At 41.4% G+C, this 26,068-nt stretch overlaps 1 protein-coding gene and 1 pseudogene across 12 annotated transcripts in view; both read left to right on the top strand.

The window, feature by feature from the left end:
• Positions 1-26,068, top strand: part of CCDC66 (coiled-coil domain containing 66) — an 82,796-nt gene that overhangs the window by 37,947 nt on the left and 18,781 nt on the right. For 9 of the 12 annotated variants that reach the window (XM_059663239.1, XM_059663235.1, XM_059663236.1 and 6 more), the window contains 4 exons: positions 20,400-20,531; positions 22,448-22,677; positions 22,893-22,977; positions 25,406-25,567. In XM_059663239.1, the coding sequence (XP_059519222.1) occupies positions 20,400-20,531; positions 22,448-22,677; positions 22,893-22,977; positions 25,406-25,567 (609 nt within the window). The remainder of the gene's footprint in view (positions 1-20,399; positions 20,532-22,447; positions 22,678-22,892; positions 22,978-25,405; positions 25,568-26,068) is intronic. The other 3 variants (XM_059663238.1, XM_059663233.1, XM_059663234.1) reach the window with 2 other exon arrangements.
• Positions 6,822-17,376, top strand: LOC132215275 (SPARC-like; annotated as a pseudogene).

Raw genomic sequence — 26,068 nt, 5'->3', positions numbered from 1 at the left:
TGCCAAGAGCAAAAGACAAAGAGAGAATCTTAAAAGCAGCAAGAGAAAAAAAGTCAGTTACCTCCAAGGGAGTACCCATACAACTGTCAGCTGATTTCTCAACAGAAACTATGCAGGTCAGAAGGGAGTGGCAAGAAATATTCAAAGTGATGAATAGCAAGAACCTACAGCCTAGATTACTTTATCCAGCAAAGCTATCATTCAGAACTGAAGGTCAGATAAAGAGCTTCACAGATAAGAAAAAGCTAAAGGAGTTCTTCACCACCAAACCAGTATTATATGAAATGCTGAAAGGTATCCTTTAAGAAGAGGAAGAAGTAGAAAAAGGTAAAGATACAAATTATGAACAACAAATACACATCTATCAACAAGTGAATCTAAAAATCAAGTGAATAAATAATCTGATGAACTGAATAAACTGGTGAATATAATAGAATCAGGGACATAGAAAGGGAGTGGACTGACTATTCCCGGAGGGAAAGGGGTGTGGGGCGTGTGGGAAGAGACTGGACAAAAATCGTACACCTATGGATGCGGACAGTGGTGGGGGGGTTAAGGGCAGAGGGTGGGATGGGAACTGGGTGGAGGGGAGCTATGGCTTGCGGGGGGAAGGAACAACTGTAATAATCTGAATAAAAATTTAAAATAAACTGAAAGCTGGCATAAACAGTGAACAATTTTTAAAATTACAAGATGATAAATCCCCTTAATCAAAAGTTCTGGGGTTTTTTTTTGTTGTTATTTTTTTGAGGCAGCTCTTCCTCTGTATCTATTTTTGTTCATAAGTTTATAATGGTCTTTATTATCCATGAATGAGTGAGATCATGTGGTATTTTTCCTTCACTGACTGGCTTATTTCACTTAGCATAATGCTCTCCAGTTCCATCCATGCCGTTGCAAATGGTAAGAGTTCCTTCTTTTTTACAGCAGCATAGTATTCCATCGTGTAGATGTACCACAGTTTTCTAATCCATTCATCTACGGATGGGCCCTTAGGCTGTTTCCAGATCTTAGCTATGGTGAATTGTGCTGCTATGAACATATGGGTGCATATATCCTTTCTGATTGGTGTTTCTGGTTTCTTGGGATATATTCCCAGAAGTGGGATCACAGGGTCAAATGGGAGTTCCATTTTTAGTTTTTTGAGGAATCTCCATAGTGGCTGCACCAGTCTGCATTCCCACCAGCAGTGAACAAGTGTTCCTTTTTCTCCACATCTTCTCCAGCACTTGTCGTTTGTTGATTTGTTGATGATAGCCAGTCTGACAGGTGTGATATGGTACCTCATTGTTGTTTTGATTTGCAGCTCTCGGATTAGTAGTGACTTTGAGCATGTTTTCATATGTCTCCTGGCTTTCTGAATGTCCTCTTTTGAAAGGTGTCTATTTAGATCCTTTGCCCATTTTTTGATTGAATTGTTTATCTTCCTTTTGTTACGTTGTATGAGTTCCCTATAAATTTTGGAGATTAGGCCCTTATCAGATATGACATTGGCAAATATGTTTTCCCACGCAGTGGGCTTTCTTATTGTTTTGTTGATGGTTTCTCTTGCTGTGCAGAAGCTTTTTATTTTGATGTAGTACCATTTGTTCATTTTCTCTTTAGTTTCAAGTGCCTTAGGAGCTGTATCAGTGAAGAAATTGCTTTGGCATATGTCTGAGATTTTGTTGCCTTTGGATTCTTCTAGAATTTTTATGGTTTCCCGTCGTACATTTAAGTCCTTTATCCATTTTGAGTTCATTTTTGTGTATGGTGTAAGTTGGTGGTCTAGTTTCATTTTCTTGCATATGTCTGTCCAATTTTCCCAACACCATTTATTGAAGAGACTATCTTGACTCCATTGTATGTTCTTGCTTCCTTTGTCAAATATTAATTGAGCATATTGGTTCGGGCCGATTTCTGGGCTCTCTATTTTAGTCCATTGATCTATATGTCTGTTCTTGTGCCAGTACCAGGCAGTTTTGAGAACAGTGGCTTTGTAGTACAGCTTGATATCTGGTATTGAGATCCCACCTACTTTGTTCTTTCTCAGGATCGCTGCAGCTATTCGGGGACTTTTTTTATTCCAGATGAATTTTTGGAGAGTTCATTCTAGATCTGTGAAATATGCCGTAGGTATTTTGATGGGAAGTGCGTTGAATTTATAGATTGCTTTGGGTAGTATGGACATTTGAATGATGTTGATTCTACCAGTCCATGAACACGGTATGTTCTTCCATCTGTTTATGTCTTCCTCTGTCTCTTTTTTTAACGTCTTGTAGTTTTCTGAGTAGAGGTCTTTTACCTCTTTAGTTAAGTTTATTCCTAGGTAGTTTAATTTTTTGGTGCGATGGTAAATGGGATTTTTTTTTTAGTCTCTCTTTCTGAAAGTTCACTATTGGTGTATAGAAATGCCTTAGATTTCTTGGGGTTAATTTTGTCTACTGCTACATTGCCAAATTCATGTATTAAGTCTAGTAGTTTTTTGATGGAGTCTTTAGGGTTTTGTATGTATAATATCATGTTGTCTGCAAATAAGGACAGTTTTACTTCCTCTTTTCCAATTTGGATGCCTTTTATTTCTTCTACTTGTCTAATTGCAGTGGCTAATACTTCCCGTACTATGTCGAACAGGAGTGGTGAGAGTGGGTATCCCTGTCTTGTTCCTGTTCTTAGGGGAAATGGTGTTAGTTTTTGTCCATTGAGTATGATGTTGGCTGTGGGCTTCTCATATATGGCTTTTATTATGTTGAGGTATGATCCTTCTATTCCCACCTTGCTGAGAGTTTTTATCAAAAGCGGGTGTTGGATTTTGTCAAATGATTTTTCTGCATCAATTGATATGACCATGTGGGTTTTTTCTTTCAATTTGTTTATGTGATGTATCACGTTTACTGATTTTCGGATACTGTACCATCTTTGCGTCCTTGGGATAAATCCTACTTGGTCATGGTGTATGGTCTTTTTGATGTACTGCTGGATCCGATTTGCTAAGATTTTGTTGAGGATTTTTGCATCTATGTTCATGAGGGATATTGGCTTGTAATTCTCTTTCATTATGTTGTTTTTACCTGGTTTTAGTATTAGGGTGATGCTGGCTTCATAGAATGAGCTTGGGAACATTCCATCCTCTTGAATTTTTTGTAGCAGTCTGAGGAGGATAGTTTTTAGTTCGTCCTTGAATGTTTGGTAAAACTCCCCTGTGAAGCCGTCTGGTCCTGGGCTTTTGTTTGATGGAAGCTTTTTGATGACTGCTTCAATTTCTTCCATAGTTATTGGCCTGTTGAGATTTTTAGATTCTTCCTGATTGAGTTTTGGAATGTTGTATTTTTCTAGGAATTTGTCCATTTCCTCCAGGTTGTCTAGTTTGTTGGAGTAGAGCTGTCCATAGTATTTTTTAACAATCATTTGTATTTCTGTGGGGTCTGTTGTTATTTCACCTCTATCATTTCTGATTCTGTTTATTTCGGTCCTCTCTCTTTGCTTCTTGGTGAGCCTGGCTAGAGGTTCGTCAATCTTGTTTATCCTTTTGAAGAACCAGCTCTTGGTTTCATTGATTTTCTGTATTGTTTTTTTGGTCTCTAGGTCATTTATTTCTGCTCTAATCTTTATTATCTCCTTCCCTCTGCTCACTCTGGGGTTTTCTTGTTGCTCTCTTTCCAATTCTTTGAGATGTAGAGATAGATGATTTACTACCATTTTTTCTTGTTTTTTGAGATAGGCCTGTAGAGCTATAAACTTCCCTCTCAGGACTGCTTTCATTTTGTCTCATAGGTTTTGGATTGTTGTGTTTTCATTGTCATTAGTTTCCAGGATGTTTTTAATATCTTCTTTGACTCATTGGTAACCCAATCAATATTTAATAACATGCTATTCAGCTTCCAAGTGTTTGAGTATTTTGGGTTGTTTTTATTGTAGTTTATTTCTAATATTATGACCTTGTGGTCTGAGAAGATGGTTGGTATGATTTCATTCTTCTTGAATTTTGGGAGACTTTGTTTGTGACCCAATATGTGGTCTATTTTTGAATATGTCCTATGAGCACTTGAGTAGAATGTATATCCCATGGCTCTGGCGTGAAGTGTTCTGAAGATGTCAATTAAGTCCATCTGATCTAGTGAGTCATTTAGGATTGCTGTTTCTTTGCTGATTGTTTGTCTAGAAGATTTGTCCAGTGATGTCAGTGGTGTATTAATGTCCCCTACTATGATTGTAGTGTTGTTGATCTCTCCTTTGATATCTTCCAGGAGTATTTTTTATGTATTTGGGTGCTCCTGCATTGGGTCCATATATGTTTATCAGGGTTATATCTTCTTGTTGTATTGATCCCTTTAGTATTATGAAGTGGCCTTCCTTATCTCTTATTATGGCCTTCACTTTGAGGTCTATTTTGTCTGATATAAGTATTGCTACCCCAGCTTTCTTTTCATTTCCATTTGCCTGAAAGATATTTTTCCATCCCTTCACTTTCAGTCTATGTGAGTCCCTTCTTCTGAGGTGGGTCTCTTGTAGACAGCAGATGTATGGGTCATGTTTTTTTATCCATTCAGCCACTTGATGTCTTTTGGTTGGAGCATTTAGTCCGTTTACGTTTAAAGTTATTATTGAAAGGTACTTGTTTGTAGCCATTTCTTTTTTTGTGTGGCTGTTTTCTTTCTGATCTTTTTATTTCTTCTTTTTACACGAGTCCCTTTAGCATTTCTTGCATTGCTGTCTTGGTGGTGATAAACTCCCTTAGCCTTTTTTTGTCTGTGAAGCTTCTTATTTCCCCTTCAATTTTGAATGATAGCCTTGCTGGATAGAGTATTCTTGGATGCAGTCCTTTACTTTGCATCACTTTGTAAATTTCTGTCCATTCTTTTCTGGCCTGATGTGTTTCTGTTGAGAAATCATTTGATAATCTAATGGGAGATCCCTTGTATGTAACTTTCCATCTCTCTCTTGCAGCCTGTAAGACTTTCTCTTTGTCCTGAACATTTGCCATGTAATTATGTGTCTTGGAGTGGGTCTTTTCAGGTTCACCTTGTTTGGGATTCTCTGGGCTTGTGTGACTTTTTTCTTCCCCACCTCAGGGAAGTTTTCTGATATTATTTCTTTGAATAGGTTTTCTAATCCTTGTTCCTCTTTTTGTTGTTCTGGCACCCCTATTATTCGCATGTTGTTTTGTTTCATGTTGTCCCAAAGCTCCCTGATGCTCTCCTCCTGTCTTTTAATTTTTTTCTCCAATTGCAGTTTAGTTTGGGTGTGTTTTGCTTCCTTGTCTTCTAATTCACTAATTCGGTCCTCTGCTTCTCCTAGTCTACTGTTGAAACTTTCAATGGTGTTTTTTATTGCAGCTATATCGCTCTTCATTTGTTCTTGGTTCTTACATAAGTTATGATTTTTTCATCTGTTTCTTCTTGCTTCTTGCATAAGTTGTTGATTTTTTTCCTCCATCTGGTTAATGCACTCTAGGAGCCTTAATCTGAATTCTTTTTCTGTCATGTTGCATGCCTCTGTATCACTTAGCTGCTTTTCCTGTGAGTCCTCCTTTTCTTTTCTCTGGGGGTTTCTTTGTCTACCCATGTTTGATCTCACTGACATATCTAGATGTTGAGTTGTTCAGGGGCTGCTCCTTGTGTGGCAGTGGCTCCTCGGGCTGTGGTTGCTCCTTGGGCGGTTGTGGTAATCGCTGCTCCTCAGTTGGCAGCAGTTCCTCTGGTGGGTGCTGTTCACAGCTGTGGTGGTTCTTCTGGCTGGTAGGGGGAGGCTTCACGTACAGCTGCTGTTCCTCAGGCAGAGGGTGTGGTGATCAGGAGGCTGCGGTGATCAGGAGTCTCCTGTTGCTTGGATCTGCTGCGTTGATTTAAAGGCACAAAATACAGTACAACAAGGCACAATGTACCAGGCACTGAACACAAATGTATTCACGATATTAATAACCCCAAATAGAGGTGACCACCTGAGCTAAGAGAATTAGGGGATAAGGAAGAAAGAAGAGAAAAAGATAAAAGAGGGGGGAAAAAAAGGAGTGCAAAAATGAAATTGGGAAAAAGGAGGAAAAAAGAGTAAGAGCAAAAAGAGAGAATGAAGTAGAAGAGGGGAAGAGACTATTTATATGAGGAGAAAACTCAAATAGGACCGCCACTACTCCCAACAAATTCCAGCAATAGATCCCTGGAGATGAATGCAAGCTACAAACAACCAATAATATGAAGCGAGGCAAGGGAAAACAGAAGCACGAAAATAACCGGGGGCGAGGGGTAGGGCGGGGGGGGGGGGGACCAGCAGAAAAAGAAAAAGAAAAACAACCTCACAAACAACCCTAAAAAAAAAAAAACAACCCAATATACTCAACAATCAAGCAAACAACCACAAAACAATAGAAAGAGAAAAGAAAAAAAAGTTTGGATAGTGAAGAAAGATAAGGGAGAGGTGTATAAGGATTTAGAGCAGGGGATTGGAAATAGGATATATAAGTAGGGTGAAATTTTGACAGGGGGTAAAAAGAGTGAGTAGGGAAAATCCAAAGCAGGAATAGGGTAAGAGAAACAGGACAACAAAAGGGGAAAAGTGAGGAAGAGGGTTTTAGCATAGAGGTAAAATTGAGGTAGAGAAAAATGATGCTAAAGGAACGATGAAAATAGAATGTAGAACACTAATCCCAAAATAAAATAAAGAGAAAATAAAATGACACTTTAAAAAATGGTAAAATGGTAGCAGTAATAATACTGGTTAAAAGTAAAAATGTAGTAGTTAAAAGGGTAAAATCGGGTGACGGAAAAAGACAAAAAAATGGTTTCTTATTTAGGTGAAAAAATTAAAAAAAAAAAAAAACACAAAAATTTTGCAATAGTGAAGGTCCTTCAGTTCTTCTACTCTTCAGTCTGGCACGCCGTAGTCCTGCCAGGTATTCAGGAGAATGATGAATTTCCCTGCGATACACTGTTCCTCCGTGTTGTAAACCACAGTCCTGATTTTAAAGCAGGCTGTATTTGTTTCCCAGACTGCCTTAATTTGTGTTTACCTAAGAGTCAGTTTGTGGCTCAGCCTCTGGGTGGCAGTGTTTCTGGATTGACCTTCGAGGCTATACGGCCTCTCTGTCCAGTTTAGGGTTTATTTTCTTTATTGCACTTAAAACTGGTTTGGGGAAGTCCCCTGCCCGGAGCTGGTTCTTTAATCATTACCCTGCTCTCTGCTGTTGCTGGGACTCCAAAAGTTCTGTCTTTTGATGATTACTATTATATTGTAAAATGTAGAGAGGGAAAAAATTACCTAATTGAAATGGATTTACATCTAGAATATATCTTTTCTTAAAAAGCAAATTATCGGAAAACTCAAGTTTTTAAAATAGGCAAAAGATTTTGAACTGACATGGCTTCATGACAGATAAGCACATGAAAACTAGGATTTTTAGCCAGAGGATTTTAAAGTAATTTTCAAATTCAAATTACCTCTACCCACCCCCTAAAAAGTGTTATTAGCTCTTTGTTTTGCTACTTTTCCTCTAGGACAGCGGTTTTCAACCTGTGGGTCGCGACCCCTTTCAGAGAGAAAGCCTCCCTCGAGTTCCGACTGATGCCTAAGACCATCGGAAAACACATATATAGTTACATATTGTTTTTGTGATTAATCACTATGCTTTAATTATGTTAATTTTGTGACAATGAAATTGGGGGTCACCACAACATGAGGAACTGTATTAAAGGGTTGCAGCATTTGGAAGGTTGAGAACCATTGCTCTAGGAAGAGCCTGTTTTTTCTAGCCCAGTGCCATCAGCGGATGTGTGTGGTGGTTTGCTGGCCCCGATCACCCCTGAGGGCTTCTCCACCTCCCCCTGCTCCTGAGAGGTGATTGGGCGAGCAGCCGCTGATCGCACCCACTGATGGCTCCGGCCCCAATCATTCCGCACAGTCAGCGGGTGCGAGTGGGGCTGGCACTGTCAATGCATGGGAGCAGCAGCGACGGGAGCGGTACTGCTGCAGGAGGGGCCAGGCAGGGGTGCGAAGGATGGGCCGAGACCTGCCCCTGTGCCCACTGCAGCCTCACGGGCCACAGTGCCTTTAGAAGTGCATGAATTTGTGCACTGGGCTCTTAGTAAGGGGATAATTAAATAAAACTGAACCAGGCATTTAATGTAGTGGACCATTTGAAAAGCCATCTACTTTCAGTTTGGATTTAGCTGCTGACATTTATACTGTACTTGTTTTAGGAGTAAGACTTAATGTTTTCTAACATAGAATAAGTTGAAGGTGGGGAAGGTTTTAGTGAATATCTATGAAAATAAGTTTTCACTCAAGGCTGTCATTTGAGAATTAGGCTCGAAATGGATGTTTTAAAAATGAGTTTTTATATAGGAGAAAGGAAAGTCTCAGGTCAATAGTATGAGGGAGATAAAGTGAAAAAGTGTGAGTGAGCCTGGGGAAAAAGGGTTCTTTCTTTAACCATATGGAAGAATTAGAGGAAGGGGGTGCTAGATGTGGCCAAAACACATTTGTTAAACAGTGTGTCTTGCATGAGCATATTTGCCTTAGCTTAAACCAAATGAGCTCAGTGACCAAAAGGAGATTCCATTCCTACCACTTCTCTCCACGCCACAAATCCTTATACTTTCATTCCTCTAACTGAATACACATTGGGGAAAACTTAAGAAAAAGAAAAGAATAAAATATTTCCTAGACATTCCGCAGACGTTGAGACTGCTGAAGTTCACAGCATGCTGCCTGCCTGCCTGACACTGAAGGTTTCCAGCCCATGAAGGCCTGGCTCTCCTTTCTCCTTTCTCTGGTCTGGAGAGACTTGGCATCCCACAGCAGGAAGCCCTGCCTGATGAGATAGAGGTGATAGAGGAAATGGTGGCTGAGATGTCTGAGGTACCCATGGGAGCCAACCCCGTCCAGGTCAAAGTAGGAGAGTTTGATGAAGGTGCTGAAGAAGCTAAAAAGGAGGTGGTGGTTGAAAACCCTGCCAGAACCAGCACTGCAAACTTGTCAAGGTGTGTGAACTGGATGAAAACAACACCCCCATGTACATTTGTCAGGATCATGCCCCATTTGTGAGTTTGAGAAGGTGTGCAGCAATGACAAACAAGACCTTCGACTCTTCCTGCTACTTTTTGCCATCAAGTGCACCCTGAAGGGCACCAAGAAGGGCCACAAGCTCCACCTGGACTATGTCGGATCCCTCCCTGGACTCTGAGCTGACTGAATTTCCCCCGTGCATGCGGGGCTGGCTCAAGAACACTCTGGTCACTCTGTATGAAAGGGATGAGGACAACAACCTTCTAACCACAAAGCAGAAGCTATGTGTAAACATGTGAATGAGAAGCACCTAGAGGCTGCAGACCACCCCATGTTGTTGCTGCTGGCCGGGGACTTCAAGAAGGAACTACAACATAAACATCTTCCCTGTGCACTGGCAGTTCAGTCAGTTGGACCAATACCCCATTAACAGGCACCTGTCCTATACTGAGCTGGCAGCACTGCGTGCACCTCTCATCCCCATGGAGCACTACACCACCTGCTTTTTTGAGATCTGGATGAGTGGTCTAGCTCCTTTGGCATCAAGGAGCAGGATATCAATATGTGATCTACAGTACCTCCTTACACAGTACTGGTATTATTGGTGGGGTAATCTCCACGTCTCCACTGGTTGCTAGTGGGAGTGGGCTGCTTGTGATATCCCGAGAAAATGAATTTTCTGAGAGTCCCACAGGAGGATGAGATATTGTAGAAAGCTTTATTTCTGTGGAACCAAATCAGAGTTTCCATAGTTTCGTTTTGCTCAGGCCTGCCATTAAAGAAGTCCCATTTTGTTTTCAGCATAGCTAAAATGAAAGCCAATGTCCAGAGTTTCCATTCCATCTCTGCACAGTCCAATGCAGCATCAGGCTAGCTTAATTTGTGTTCCTAGCTGCAGTCCATTAGTCCATTGCATGTGGGGTCTGCATGGCCATGGGCCATGGGCCATGTGGTTATAGAGGACACACAGGCAGGAGCAAAGCCAAAGGAACCAGAGAGCCAAGAGAGAGCGAGCAAGCTCCTTTGTCTGCAGGATTATGCATTCCCAAATTTTCACGGGCTTCCAATGGCCCTGCCTACTCTATCCAACCCATTGTTCCCTAGTCTTGACTGAGGCACTTTCCCTTATCACCCCAACTCATTGCACATGTGCCCATTTCCCCTTTTGTTGGACCCCTTCCCACAGTGACCTGCAGGGAATGGACTGGTGGTTCACTGGAGAGTTTGAAATTGTAGCTTCCTGGTGATACTGCCCAAATGGCCATGCTTATAATATCTGGCCTCCCTTTTGCTCCTTTCCTATTATTAATAACTACCTAATTACAACAGCATCACTGGATTCTCTCTTTTTAACCTTTCCCTTTCCATTGCCTCTAGCATTTAAGATGTTTGGGTGGTTTGTTGTTCTGCCTGGGGAATATACTAATTTAGATTTAAATGAACACATTAACGGTGCTAAAAATGGAAATTGTAACCAAGTCATGACATCTTAGTTGTAACTCTGCCCCTTACTCACCCACTAACCATCCCGTTTTTCTCTGGCCATTTGAACCACTGCCCATTGTGTTAGTGGCAGATAGATGAGAACTTTGACCTGCTCACATCTGCCATCAACACTTATTGCATCTTCATATTTGTTAGGGTTGCTGAAGGAGGAATGCACGAGGCCAAAAGGGGTAAAGCATTATGAATTTATTAGGTCATCTGGAAACCCAGATGGGCTGAACCCCAAAATGGTGCCAACCCCCAAAGACGGGGAGTCAGAGGTTTTTAAAGGACTCTAGGCAGGCTTTCTCTGGGCAGAGAATTCTCTATGCAGGTCCGGATTCTGGAAGAGATAATGGTCTTAGCAAGTGGAATGTGGTCTAAGCAAGTGGAATGTCCATTGTGAAGTGACCTAAAGGTCTGTTCCCAGGGGAGGGTTATCGATTCAATTATTTGATCAGACCTAACATTCTAGCCTTTTTGTTTTATGGACTATGGACAAAGGTCATATCTTTCGTAATTTCTTCCTGCTGATGTGGGACGTCTCGATCACAGGGGGATGGAATTTGATAGTAGTCTGCTGGCTGAGGGGTCGCAGCAGCATCATTTCCCCTAGAGACTGGTTGGTGAAGTCTCTTGAGAGCGGTCCTGTTGAGTGACTTGGGAGGTAAAAGGTGGTCCGAGGCTGCCACAGCGTCATTTTTCTGGTTGTGCTGCTTTTCTGGGCCTGGAGCTGAAATACAACTGAGGTCTAGATGTTATCTTTAGGGAGGAAAAGGTCAGGGGTCTAAACTGCCTGACTAATGATATGAAAGGGGAGGAGAGTTTACCCTGGGGGTGAGGTTCTTGTTTTTCCAGTTTTGCCCCTTGCTAGGCATCCAGAGCTTTCTGGTAGGTCCTGAGAGAGGATTTCAACATAGGATGAGCAGTGGTTAGGCTCCGTATGGCAGTTCCAACCCCTACTGTGATGCTCAGGGTTATTAGGAGAGGGATTCTCTGGACTTCTCTTTTGTGTCAGGTATGATGGGTTATGGGGACAGGTAAAGACTGATTATTGGGGGCTACATCTACAACGGGTGAGAGAGAGATGAAGGTACAGGTTTCTGTCCAGTTGATCAGGAGGCAGATATATGTGTTTTCCTCACAGAGCAAGAAAAATTTCTGATCATGGAGAGAAGCTGAAAGGTAAAGAGAGAAGAGATGGACTAAAGGGTATGAGGTTCCTTTTCTCAGTTCCACACTCCAAGTTGAGAGGGTAGTCATCATAGCACTACCGATAAGGGGTGACAGATGAGTGCTTGAGATTCTATTGCAGTGAAAGTGGACGGGAACGCTACAATGGGCTGTTATCCAAGGGAAAAGCGAAAGGGAAGGAAAGGAGCAGGTGAAGCCTGGGGCCTGGGTGGGTGGATAAGAAGAAAAAGGAACTGGCTGTAGAAAGTAACGATTGGCTTCCATTGGGACCAATGGCTGTTCGGGAGTTCTAGGTTAACTGTGGTGTGTTGCAAGCTGATGATGGGAGATGGCCCATTGATATATTGCCCTGTGACCTTGTAAAAGGGGTTTGGGCGATTAGTGGGGTGTTATAGTGATAGGACCTGGACAGGGAGGGAGGAGCTACCTTTGTAAGGAGATTGAATATAAGAACAGAAAAGAAGGGAGGCTTGATTTGCCTGGGCTGTATAATAATTACCTAGAAGGGTGTCTGCCTTTTTGAGAAATATAGTTCCCTTTTCCTTCTTATAAGCTAGAGTGATTTTTGCCCGATTCTGTCTCTTGATTGATATAAGGATAGTGGTATTTGCTGAAGAAGAGTGTGAAAGGCAGAGCCAGCAATCCCTGGCAAGGGTTGAATTGGTCTGGATTAGGAGGGAATGGGTAAGGTTAAGTGTTCATTTGAGATGAATGGAGGTGAGAAAGTTCCTAATGGGTGTAGGAGAGGATGGTTGGTATAGAATGAGAAGTAGAGCTAATCCCCACTTCCAGGGTCGGGATTGTCCCAAGGAGGGGGGAAGGGTTTGTTCGGGACCTAGAAAGAAGGAAGTCTCATCCCATGGGTAATCGAAGTCCCCTTATAGAAGGAAGTCCCATAGAAAGGTGAGAATCCTGATGTAAAGGGAGGGGGGACAGTAGCTAGGACCTGGAGGATTTGTATTGTGAGAGAAGGTGGGCTTCCTGGGAAGTCAGGGTTGGTAGGGTCAGTACATAGGGGGCACGTGCATGGGTGCTCACTCATTCGTCTTCTTCCTCTGGGATGTGGGCAAGGTGGAGTCTGATGGGCCCAATCTGGTGGCTGTAAAGTTAGGGGACTCCAGCTCATGTGATGGAGGTGTTCTGGGGATGGGTTTTAATCTGAAAAGGTGGAATCATGGGGTATATCCTGATAGTTTAGCTGCAGTTGGAGCAGTTAAGAGTACCTGATAAGGGCCTTGCCACGAGGGCTGTTAATTATTGATGGATTTCCTTTAGGAGGAGTAGGGGGGATGTCTCCTGTAAAAGTTGAGGGAAGACCTGATCAGCATGTTCTTCAGTAATTGTATGATGAGATTTAAAATGGGGACTTGGTCTCTGAGAGGGATCTCTGTGGAAGGGAAGTTTCCTAATAAGAAGGGTCTTCCATACATGAGTTCAAAGGGACTAAGAAAGGAGGGTGCATGGGGGGGATTGCCCTGATGTGCATAAGGGCTAGAGGTAGGAGAGTAGTTTAAGATTCTTTAGTTTTGAGAGTTAATTTAGTTAGGTGAGACTTAAGGAATTTGCCTTTTCTACCTTGCCTGAAGATTGGGGCTAGTGGGGGAGGGGGATGTAAGTTCCACTGGATGTTCAGAGTGGAGGAAACCTGTTGAGTCATTTGAGATATGAAAATAGGTTCATTATCTAATTGTAATGAGGTGGGTCAGACGTAGTGGGGAATGGCTTCTACCCAGCCTGAGACTGGGTTAAAAGATATTTGAGGGTTAAAAGATAATTTGGTTCTTTTAATAGGGGGCATGTGAGTGAAATCAATTTTCCAGTCTTGTCCAGGGATTTGGCCCCTTGACTGATGAATGGGGAAAGAAGGAGGTCTAACCTGTCCTTGGGGAGATAGTGAGTAACAAGCAGAACAGGTTTTGGTGATATCTTGCAGTAGGGAGACTAGGCTAGGACATGTGATGAAGGGGGTTAGGAGTTGTAAAAGCAGTCTTTCCTATATGTAGGGAATTGTGAATAGCCCGTAAGATATCGTAGGCCTGTTCCTGGGGAAGGATATATTTTCCCTGAAATTTTAACCATGGATCTTCCTGAGTGGCCCCAAGAGCTAATAGGGACTGAATTCCTCTGGAGTGTATTAGGGTGTTATATGAGGTATAGCTAATAGTTGGGGACATTGGGGGTTCCTCTGAGCCGCTGCCTTGGCTTCCTGGTCTGCTTTGTTATTTCCCTGTATTACGGATTCATTCCTGACTTGGTGTCCTTTGAAGTGTATGACTTTTAAGAAGGCTAGAAAAGGGGAGAGAGGCTCCTAAATACCAAGCAGGAAGACCTATTGAGACTTTCAGTGATAGTGTCAAGGACTGTGAATGAGCGGTGGAAATAAAGTCTAGGCTCAGATATAAGGCCTTAAGCAACAGGAGAGAGCCTGGGTGGGGCTGCTTTAGCTTACTAGGAGAGAAAGGGTCCCTTTGGACATTGGGTGATCAGGTCCTGACTTAATGGACAACATAAAACCTTCTACCTATTCACAAATAACCAGCTGTAGCCAAAAAGTAAACAACCAGCATTTACATTTATGAACACACTCATACTTTTAAGAAAATATACATTCAACAAAGTACAAGAGGTCTTCTATAATAAAAACTAAAAGCAGGAGAATTAAAACTTGTCTAGCAATCAGTGTTTCAGTATTTTATGTTATTTAAAAATATTTAGATGTTTATCATTTAACCCAGCAATGCTCCAAAGACTTTAAGTTATTAAGACTTTGGAAAATTATGTATAGACATATGAGGCTGGAGAAAAGGCAGGGGGAGGAGGGAGCAGGCCCAGTAGCCTGTTCTAGGACTGCAGTTTCCAGGTTTCTAGCAGCTTGTATTTAAACTGTCACATTTTTCCTTAGAGATAACATGCTAAGGTTTGGGTAACAATGAGTTCAACTTCTGATAGTAGCAGGACTGTTAAGTAAGCTTTTGCAGTTCTGTAGTAAAGACAGCTGTTCTTTGGGAAGAGGGGTTGAGAAGGTGCTGAGGTGAGAGCAGTTTTCAGAGTATTAAAGGGTGAGAATGCTGGCCTTGGAATCTAAAGGCTCAGTGAGGGGGGTCCCTTTGCCATGTCATGTCAGAGGAGCTTTGCGAGAAGACTAAAGTTAGGAACTCAGAGGCGAGAGTACCCAGCGAGCCTGAGAGAAGAGAAGGGGACAGTCATGGAGGAGATAAGGCATTTACAGTCTAAGGATTGGCACAGCTTTGTGGGGTGAGAGTGAAACTGAGGTAGGTCATTTGGGACAACTGGGTTTTATGAGGGGATGCATGGTATCCCCGGCCGGACACCGAGGGAGAGTGAGAAAAGAGTGAATGGGGGTATTTAGTAAGATGCAGTGTAGAGGTGATGTGGCTAATGACTGAGGGGCTAGTCTGTCAACCCCCATAATAGAGACTGAGGACAAGGGTCCCAGTGAACTTGGGGAGGGCAGAGTAAGTGGCTGCTGTGTCAATTAAGACAAGATCAGCTTACCTGCCACCGCAGTCATTACCCGAGGCTCTGTCCTGGTGATGTAAGTCTGTGGGGCCTTGTCAAGGCCTGGGCAGCTTTAGTCTTCCGTGGCCAGTTCCAGGAGGTCTGGGAACTCCAAATCGGATCCAGAGGGTGGCCTTGCTGAGATCCAACCTGGAGGGGCCAGACTACAGTCTGATTTCCAGTGGCCTTCCCTTCCTCACCTTGGGCAGGGCCCAGGTGGGGTCTCGGGCTTGGGCAGAACTTGGCTCAGTGTCCTTCCTTGTTGCATCTGAAGCATGGGCCCAGAGGTGGCTTAGCCCCTGACTTACCCTCGGTTGGAGGACCGGCACTTCATTTGGGGTTCGTGAGACTGGTGGCTAGGAGCTGAAAGGCCTTTGTTTGGGCCTCAGCCTTGGCCTGATCTCGCCTCTGTTTTTGGATTTGGGTCTCCTCATTTCTATTATTAAAAACCTTAAAAGCCAGGTTAATGAAGTCTTTCTGAGGGGTGTGTGGACCTGTGTCTGTTTTTTGAAGTTTATGGTGTTTGTCGAGGGCTGATTGGGATATAAAATGGGTGTTCAGAAGAAGGGCTCCCTCTGGGGAAGTGGAGTCTAAGGTGATAAATTTCTGTAAGGCCTCCATGAGGCGGAAGAGAAAGAGAGCTGGGTTTTTGTCAGGGCCTTGAGTAATTTCATTGTTTATCATAATTGACCATAATACCCTCAGTTCCCTTAGGGATAGAATGGGCACAGGAATAGAAGAGGCTGTTGAGGAGGGTGGTCTTCGGGTGGCCCAAGAGCAAGTGTTAGGTGGGAAAAGGCTGTTTTGGAGCTTGCATTTTTGGGACTTGGGCTCTCAGGAGCTGGGGGAGATGGTGGTTGCTGGTTAGGAGGGTCTGGGTTTTGGGGATCTACTGCAGGTGAGGGAGGGGATGTGTAAGTGGTTAGAGGTTGGTGGTCTGCTGGGTCAAAAGTAGATTCAGAATTAGAAGTGTTAGGGAGGGGTATGATGTTTTGTGTGAAGGAGAAAGACCTGATGGGTAGAGCAGGACTGAGAGAGAGGATTGGGATTAAAGGGTGAAAAAGGCCCGGACGTAGGGAATCTCTGACCATTTTCCATTGCAGTGACAGCAATTATCTAAATTGTGCAATGTGTTAAAATTAAAAGTGCCGTTTGAGACTTATTATCTAGTTTATATTGTGGCCAAACAGTGTTACAAAATAAAATGAGTTGGTTGGGCATGATCTCGCTCGTGAGTGTGCAAAGGGAGTGTTGGCATGGCTCACGAGAGAGGGAAGGTGAGTGACAGACCACAAATCCACAGTTGACTATTTAGGGCCGGTGTCCCACTGCTAAACAAATCACCATGAGAAATGAGAGGTGACCCTCTCGACTGGGTGTCCCCAATCTAGAAGGACCCAAAGCAAAATGGCTGAGGAGTCTTCTGGTCTAGCACTAGGACTTTTGAGACAAGAGACTTTCGAGAAGTCAGTGAGAGAGAGTGGGCAGAAGACTCGAGACAAGGGAAATTGTGGAACGTCAGTCACTTAGAGAAGATTGACTGGTGTGGGATGGAGGGACAGCAATGGAGAAGGAGAGATTCCTGATCCAGCATCCTCTTTGGCTGGTTCGGGAGGGTCCTTAAGGGAGGGAGGCCTAATCAAGGCCAGCAACCGAGTCACCGGAGTAGGATTCAGAGGTAAGCCCAGGTCCAGCTGCCACTGCCTACTGCTCTCCGAGTAGCAAACTCAGGATGATCAAAGCCGGGATGGCTCCCTATCCCAGTGGAACCCTCCCAGGTTTCGGCACCAAATGTTAGGATCGCCGAAGGAGGAATGCATGAGGCCAAAAAGGGTAAAGAATTATGAATTTATTAGGTCATTTGGAAATCCAGATGAGCCGAGCCCTAAAATGGCATCAGCCCCCAAAGACCGGGGAGTCAGAGGTTTTTTGTTTGTTTGTTTTTATTTAAACATTTTTTTTTATTATTAGTTAAGGTATTACAAATGTGTCCTCATCCCCCCCCCCATTAACTCCCCCCGCCCCCCCCGCCCCCCCGGCCCCCCCCCCCCCCCCCGCACACTCATGGGGAGTCAGAGGTTTTTAAAGGAATCTAGGTGGGCTTTTTCTGAGCGAGAATTCTCTGTGCAGGTCCGGATTCTGAGAAACTCCGTAGGGGAGAGAGAATGGTCTTAGCAAGTGGAATGTGGTCTAAGCAAGTGGAATGTCCATTGTGAAGTGGCCTAAAGGTCAGTTCCCGGGGGAAGGGTTATCGATTCAATTATTTGATCAGACCTAATAATATTTGCTCTCTTTTTTGCTGTTTCAAATTAATGCTCACCAAGTGAGACTTTGGTGTTAATTTTATTTCAGGGTGGCGGCTGCGGGGAGAGAGGTCTTCCCCACATAGCCTGAAAATAGGCAAAGGGAAGTAAGAGACATGTGAGGTTGGCAAGAAGGTTTCTGGGCCTAGATGATCAGTGGGGGAAGAATTCCCTGGAAAATCGACCAACCAGAATAGCAGACAAGTAACCTTGCTTGCCTGGGCTGGCTACGTTAACAAAATTATATATGCTCTCACTTAAACCCAGTTCCTCACCATTTTCCTTCTCATCTTCCAGTGGATTTTTTTCCCCGCCATTTTTTGGTTTTCCAACACACTTTTTCAACACCATCAGTTCTCTGGAATCCACCAAGCCTAAGGGGCGAGGGGGGTTGGATCACCACATCCTACTGTCTTTGGGAGAGGCAGGACTGGGAAGCTGTTTCAGCCAGGAAGGCCAAAATCAAGAGTGAGGTGTAGGCCCCGTCATCATTGCTCAGTGGTTGAGCATTGACCTATGAACCAGGAGGTCACGGTTCCATTCCTTGTCAGGGCACATACCAGGGCTGTGGCTTGATCCCCAGTGTGGGGTGTGCAGGAGGCAGCCGATCAATGATTCTCTGTCACTGATGTTCCTATCTCCCTGTCCCTTCCTCTCTGAAATAAATAAAAACATATTTTTTAAAAAGATTGAGGTATAGAAAGTTGTAAAATAGAAAAAGTGGAGTTCGTGAATTGGTTTTGTTTTTGAGGTGTTTTGTGGTTTTTTTTTCAGTTTTGGATGGCTGTCATGAGGAATGTTTCCTTTGGTTTTAGCATGCTCCTCCTCCTCCCCTTCCCCCTTGTTTTTTTTTATTCAAGAGAATCTTCAGTCAATGGGATGGTCAGATCATACAGGTTGAGAACTCACTCCCCTCCAAGCATTTCATGAAAAAGCTGCTTATTAATCATGTAAACTATCACCAGGATGTGGAAAGTTTGACAAATTTTTTTAAATAAAAGAAACAACTTAAAAGAAAAAAAGAATTCAACTGAAATGATTTATTCAGGTGGCAAGCAAGTGGGTGGTAATGGCTTTGTAAACATCCATGAATAAGAAATTGAAGACTGCCCTGAGCAGTGTGCTCAGTTGGTTGGAGCATCATCCCATACACCAAAAGGTAGCAGGGGTTCGATCCCTGTTGGGGTGTGTGTGCGAGACAAAACTATCCATGTTTTTCCTCTTTCTTAAAAAAAAAGAATCAATTAAAAAAATTGAAGACTTAATCCAGAGAGCTGATTATTAAATTTCCCACTTGGTTGTGTAAATATATGTGTATAAGACATTTTTTTGAGCAATTTTAGAAATTTTCAAGGTATTTTTGATTTGTGCTAAATAATTTGCAGCTCCACTGAAATTTGAAACCAGATCTGGTTACATCAAACTTCAGAAACTGATTACAGAATTCTAAGGTGATACAGTGCCAATGCTGAGAATTTCTTACAAGGAGTTCAGAGGGCCCACATGTTTTTCTTTTCCATTTTGACCTCTAAAATAACATTTCTAGAGATAGAAGACTTGTTGAATCACTTACCTGAAAATAATCTTCCTTTTGAAGTTTCTCTTTTAGGCTTAAGTAAATATGATGGCTTTTTTTTTTAATCTGTTAAAGATATGTAGGCGTACCTGAGATATTAAAAGATTTTATTTTTGTATAAATATAAATATATCCTTTTATGAAAGTAATTGTAAACTATGAGCTTTTGTCTTTATTTCTTGTATAAACAAGGGCAGATAGTAACATTTTGAGGTTTATTGCCATTGTATTCTGTCAAACTATTTGGAATTATGTCTTGCAGTTATTTCACAACAAAATGCTTGTTGCTTAGCTGTTGCATTTAAGGCAATTTGAGTAGAATACAGTACATTCTTTTCTTTTTGTTAGAGCATACTAACTCTCGTAAGGTAAAGCAACAACAAATTTTTATAGTACTTTTTAATTTATTTTTTGCTTTCTTAGAATTCAAAATTTAATCTGGACACTATAATAAGTTTTTTGATAATTCTACTTTTTTATTATCATTGATTTTTTTGAGAGTGGGAGGGAAAAAGGGAGGAAGGGAGAGAGAGAGAAACATTGATTGGTTGTGTCCTGTATGTACCCCGACCAGGCATTGAACCCACAATTTGGGTATGTGCCCTGACTGGGAATTGAACCAATAACCTTCCAGTGCACGGGATGACACTCAACCAACTGGGCCACATCAGTCACGGCACAATATATTTTTCTTATTGAAATGATATAGATTGTGATAGGGCTATAGTAGCAGAAATGGAAAAGAAGGGTATCCTAGAAAAAGACATTACTATTTAATAGAGAAAGTTGGTCTCCTATCCTCCTGGTTCTGGGTCCAAAGGCAATATTTTTTGTATTTTGAAGCCAAATGTAGAACAGTATTCATCTATTTTAAATTATCAATATAACTCCTTTCCAAATCTAAGTGAGACTATTTTAGGTTAGAATTTTGGAAACTATCATTGCTTTGGAGAAATAATTTTCTATTTTTTCATTAGAAAATTTCCTTTCCTTATACAGGGTAGGGTACAAGTAGGTTTACAGTTGTACGTATAGAAAATAATACAATAATAAATAATAATACAAGAATAAACTGTGTTTTTGTGTACTCAGAACTGTAAACCTACTTTCACCCACCCTGTATTTATCTTGTATCTTTTAGTATATGTTACAAATATGATTCTGAAAATCAAAACATATCTGCTTAATTCTTGTATACTAGAATTTTTTGTTTAAAATTATTTCTGTTCTTAGAAATAAATTTATTATATTAAATTTATGTAAACTATGGTTAAGATTTGTAAATATAAAGTGGTTAGAAAAAAAAATCTGTACTTTAAATGGTATTGATGACTATTATTTAGGAAGCAGTCCTGCCAGAACACCCTTTCAGTGGTGTAAAACAAGAACAGCAGAGCAAATGGACTGAAGAGTTGAACAAACAAATAGAAGATGACGGGCAAAGAAAAATAGAAGAAAAAATTGTATCTTCAAAGGTAGCTTACAAAGTTTTATGGATATAAATGGAAAAAATAATTTCAAAGTGAAAAATTTTTTTTCAATTACAGTTGACATTCAATATTACATTAGTTTCAGGTATACAGCATAGTGGTTAGACATTTATATAATTCATGAAGTGATCCTCCCTTGCCGTAAGTGTAGTACCCACCTGGCACCATACATAGTTATTATATTATTAGAGGCCTGACGTACGAAATTCTGCAAGAGTGGGCCTTCCTTCCCCCGGCTGATGGCACCGGCTTCCCTCTGGCACCCAGAACCCAGGCTTCCCTCCAGCCACCAGCAGGCACCCGGGCTTCGTCCAAAAGGACATCCGGTCTAATTAGCATATTATGCTTTTATTATTATAGATTGAATACTAGTATATTCCCTGTGCTGTCTTTTACATCCTGTAACTATTCTGTAACTGCCGATTTGTACTTATTAATCCCTTTATCTTTATCACTTAGCTCCCAAATCCCCTCTCATCTGGCAACTGTCAGTCAGCTTGTTCTCTGTATCTGTGAGTCCATTTCTGTTTTGTTTTTTATTTTTGTTAATCCTCACCCAAGGATATTTTTTCCATTGATTTTTTTTATTTTTTATTTTTTGAGAGAGTGGAAGGGAGAGGGAAAGACAGAAACATTATTGTGAGAGAGACACATTGATTGGTTGCCTCCCACACACACCCCACCAGGGCCGGGGAGGAGCCTGCAACCGAGGTACGTGTCCTTGACTGGGATTGAACTCTGGACCCTTCTGTCTGCAGACTGATGCTCTATCCACTGAGCTAATCTGGGCTTTTTTTTTTTTTTTTTTTTTTTTTAATATTTCACAGCCTGACTGGTGTGGCTCAGTGATTGAGCATTGACCTATGAACCAGGAGTTCAGGGTTTGATTCCAGGTCTGGGCACATGCCTGGGTTGTGTGCTCTATACTCAGTGTGGGCATGCAGGAGGCAGCCAAACAATGATTCTCTCTCATCATTGATGTTTCTCTCTCTCCTTCTCCCTCCTCTCTGAAATCAATAAAAATATATTTTTTAAAAAAAATATTTCACGTATAAGAAATCATGTGGTATTTTTCTTTCTCTGTCTGACTTAATTTACTTAGCATAATACCTTCTAGGTTCATCCATGTTGTTGCAAATTGTAAAATTTCATTTTTTTTATGGCTGAGTATTGTCCTATTGTGTGTGTGTATGTGTATGTGTGTATGCATATATGCATATATATATATCACATCATCTTTATCCAGTTGTCTGTTGATGGACATTTAGGTTGCTTCCATATCTGGTCTGTTGTAAATAATGCAACAATGAACAGAGGGATGCATGTATCTTTCTGAATTAGTATTTTTTATTTATTCAGATAAATACCCAGAAGTGGAACTGATGGGTCATAAGATAGTTCTGTTTTTAATTTTTTGAGGAACCGCCATACTTTTCCATAGTGGATGCACCAATTTACATTCCCACCAACAGTTACACAAGGGTTCCCTTTCCCCCATATCCTCACCAACATTTGTTGTTTGTTGATTTATTGATGCTAGCCATTTTGACAGGTGTGAATTTCAAAGTTTTTAAACTTAAAGATATTCTGAAACTATTTGACAAGACTAGATTATATGAGTTATTCTACATTTATTCTTGTGACCCTTTCACTGATGCATTTAATACTGCATTTTGCATAGTTTCTTGTAACTTTTTAGAAATTTCCTAATTCTTTGAATTTCTCTTATTCTCCAAGCTATTTATCTAAACGTATATGGAATCAATACAAAAGGCAGTTTTGTAATTTTTATGATGCTTATTCTGCATGGTGACTTAGAAATCATGTTTGATTGTCATTTAAGGTTTTATATGTGAGAACAATTGGAAACATTCTTAGCAATTCTTATTTGTCATAATTAGGGTGAGGAACATGACAGATGGGCAGTGCATTTTGATTCTCAGTCTCAGCTGTCCTCTCGGTCAACATACAAACAACCAGAGTACTTCTGTATCTCTCCGGACCCTCAGGAGCTGGCTGATGTCAGCAGTGTTTATACACCTACAACTGGAACCCAGATTGAACCTTTAGAAGAGGAGTATATAGCAAAACCTGTTAGAGGTGCAGCAATCCCAAACAGTCAAAAAACAAAGTAAGTTTATACTTCAGTATTTATTGATGTTTTAAAAAGTATGCTTTTTTAGGACTTATTATATTTATAGTATTTCAGTTGATATTCTATTTCAGGTTTGGTATTTTTCTGTAAAGTAGAAATGATTATAGATATATTCCAAACAAAAATGATTTAGTATCTTGTTAAATTCATATTTTGGTGGTTTTAAATAGCTAATGTATCTATCTTGCCAGCTTTCTCCGTTCTATGACTGCTCTCTTGGACCCAGCTCAAATTGAAGAACGAGACAGGCGGCGACAAAAACAGTTAGAACATCAGGTATTGCATTGTAAAGTATTGTTCTTTGCCTTATTTATGGCCAATAGATACCTAAGTAAATGGAAATTAAAAATTCATTATAAACTTACAGCATTGGCCCTGTCCAATCCCTTGAACAATCTAATCCCTACTCCAACGGACATTATATTAGGTTTATACTCATAGTACAGCTACCTGCTTTCCAGAAGGGAAGATTTTTAAAAATATGTTCTTATTGATGTTAGACACAGAGGAAGACAGAGGGGGAGGGAGAGAGAAACATCGATAGGCTGCCTCCTATATGTCTTCTACTGGGGATCAAGCCCACAACCTGGGCATCTGCCTTTCCTGGGAATCAAACCAGTAACATCTTGGTATATGGGATGATGCTCAACCAACTGAACCATACCGGCTGGCAGAAGGGAAGAATTTTTTTTTAAGCAGGAGAAAAGCATATAGATTTATTTATTTATTTATTTATAATATATCTTTTATTGATGATACTATTACAAGTATCTCCCATTTTCCTCCTCCCAGCCCCTCCCCACACCCCCAGGTCTTCACTACTCTATTGCCTGTGTCCATGCATATCGATATCTATAAAAGGTTAATATGTTAAGTGTCCCTCTGGCTATGAAGTGTACTGACCACCAGGGGTAGACACTCAATGCAGGGGCTGCTGTGACGTGCACTGGTCATTTACAAAGAGACGGCACCACAGACCTGGTGCTGACAAAGCAATACTCGGCTTCCCCCAAGTGGGACACAGGCCCTGCCACCATCCTGGAGTGACAGCCCACCAAATCACAGCCAATGCTGCCAAGACTCCATGGCACAAAATGCGGCCCACAGCCCAGCCCAGCCTGGAAACAGTGGCTGTGGGCACTGGGTAGTGACATAATGTAGCAATGCCCGTCTTCCTCTCCCTAGTGACAGGCCATCTTACCTAATAGACAAACATGTAAACTGACCGTCCCTCCACTACGCTCACCAGCGAATCAGGAGAGTATGCAAATTAATCCAACAAAGATGGTGGTTAATTTGCATACGCAGGTGTGGAGCGAAGACTGCAGGCTGAAGAGGCTTCGCTTCTTGGCTGCAGCCGGAGCGAAGGCCTGGGTCCCAGGTGCCAGAGGAAAACCGGTGCCAGCAGCCAGGGGATGGAAGGCCTATTGCATGAATGTCTTCGTGCAACAGGTCTCTAGTTTAACAATAATCGGCACCATGGACCTGGCACCCACAAAGCAACACTTGGCTTCCCCCAAGTGGGACACAGCCCCGCCACCACCTGGAGCGACACCCCACCAAATCGCAGCCGACGCTGCCGAGACCTGATGGTGCAAAATATGACCCCCACCCCAGCCCAGCCCGGAAATAGTCGCTGTGGGCACCGGGTAATGACCTCATGTAGCAATGCCCGGCTTCTTATCCCTAGTGACTAGCCTCCTTGCAGTTTCTTCAGCCCAGGAACACGACTTGTATAATAGCCAGGTCGAAACATTTTACACTTTAATCAAATATCTGTGAAGCGTTTTCACATGTCTCATCTCATTTGATCCTCACAGAAGGCCTGGAGTAGGTAGATAGGAGACTTGGTGGAATCCTATTTTCATTAGCCAGAAAACAGAGATTTAGAAACTTGACCCAACTGAAAAGAAGTAAGAAATGGTGGACCTTGAAAATGACTTCAGGTTTTCTGACTGCACAGAATATAGTCAAACACTGCTGCAGTTAAGTATTTTACTCTTTGTTCTCCCTGCGTGATCTACAATAATAATCTTTGTGTTGATATTTACTGCTGTGTTGCTGACAATTACCTGAAAGAGAGGTTGGGGTGCTTCACTGGGCTGGAAAAAGTTTAGCTAAATCAGAAAGCAGGTCTAATTAAGCAAGTTTATTTTATATATAGGAGGCTTAGTTGACTCCCGCATGCATGATACAGACAAAGCTCTCGGTGGCGCCAATCACACGTGTTTCGATCTGTCATTTGTTGATCGTGAATTTGGTTGACACTTATGTTATAGAGAAAGGGCAAATAGCGATATCAAAATATTCTAATTAATTTCCTTTCGATGTGCACAAATTCGTGCACTGGGCCACTAGTAATTATATAAGTTCTTTGGTTTATCTCTTCTCTTTGGGTCTTATTTTGTTAATCAATTCATTTTGTTCATTAGATTCCACAAATAAGTGAGATCATGTGATATTTGCCTTTTTCAGATTGGCTTAATATTTTGAGAAGATTTTTAATATATAGATTGCATATATGAAATGGTACTAAATCTTAATGTTGGATATTTTTAGTTCTCCTGAATTCCGTCAGGATGAGAATTACTTTCTGTATACTGATAAACTTTTGTTTTGGTGTTTGGTTTAGAAACACCAAAGCAAATACATCCTGGGTTTTTTTAAGTTTGTGGCAGTGATTTATATGATTATTTATGTCTAGAAAGCCATCTGTGCTCAGGTAGAAGAAAAGCGTAGGAAGAAGCAGTTGCAAGAAGAGCAAAGAAAGAAGGAAGAACAAGAAGAGGAGCTTCGCCTAGCACGGGAACGAGAAGAGATGCAGAAACAGTATGAAGAAGACATACTTAAGCAAAAACAAAAGGAAGTAGGTATTTATATTCTAACTGTAATATTTTAGAGTAAAAGTGGATGTGTTCTTAAAGTAAAAATAACCGAAAGTTAAACATTTTCATGTATTTTGAAATTGTGAAGCTTTATGGGGAAACATTAAAGATTTGCATAAAGAAAGTTATGAAAGTTAAGGAGCATTCTGGAGAAGTTTTATTTCAAATGATTAGTGATTAGTTCACAAATGTTATATTGCTTGGGTTTTTTTCTCCACTAAGAAGGAAGTCAAGATGAGTTGTTATAGCACAAAACAAAAATTATCCACGTGCTTGATCTTGAAATGTTTTCTAAATGATTTTTAATATATTAATGTTCTAGAAATGTTAAGAAAATGATTGGCCTTTTTGTCTGTATTCTCTGGTGAATAGGAGCATATATATGTAGAGTGATTGACAGGGATTGATAATACAGTTTGTTGCTATGTTAGAGGTTTCCTCTGTGCTAATTAAGGGCCTTTTAAAAAGACTAGATATCCAAA

This window comes from Myotis daubentonii, chromosome 14, assembly GCF_963259705.1.
Source record: "Myotis daubentonii chromosome 14, mMyoDau2.1, whole genome shotgun sequence".
Classification (NCBI taxonomy): domain Eukaryota; kingdom Metazoa; phylum Chordata; class Mammalia; order Chiroptera; family Vespertilionidae; genus Myotis; species Myotis daubentonii.
This window is presented reverse-complemented; position numbering and strand designations above follow the sequence as displayed.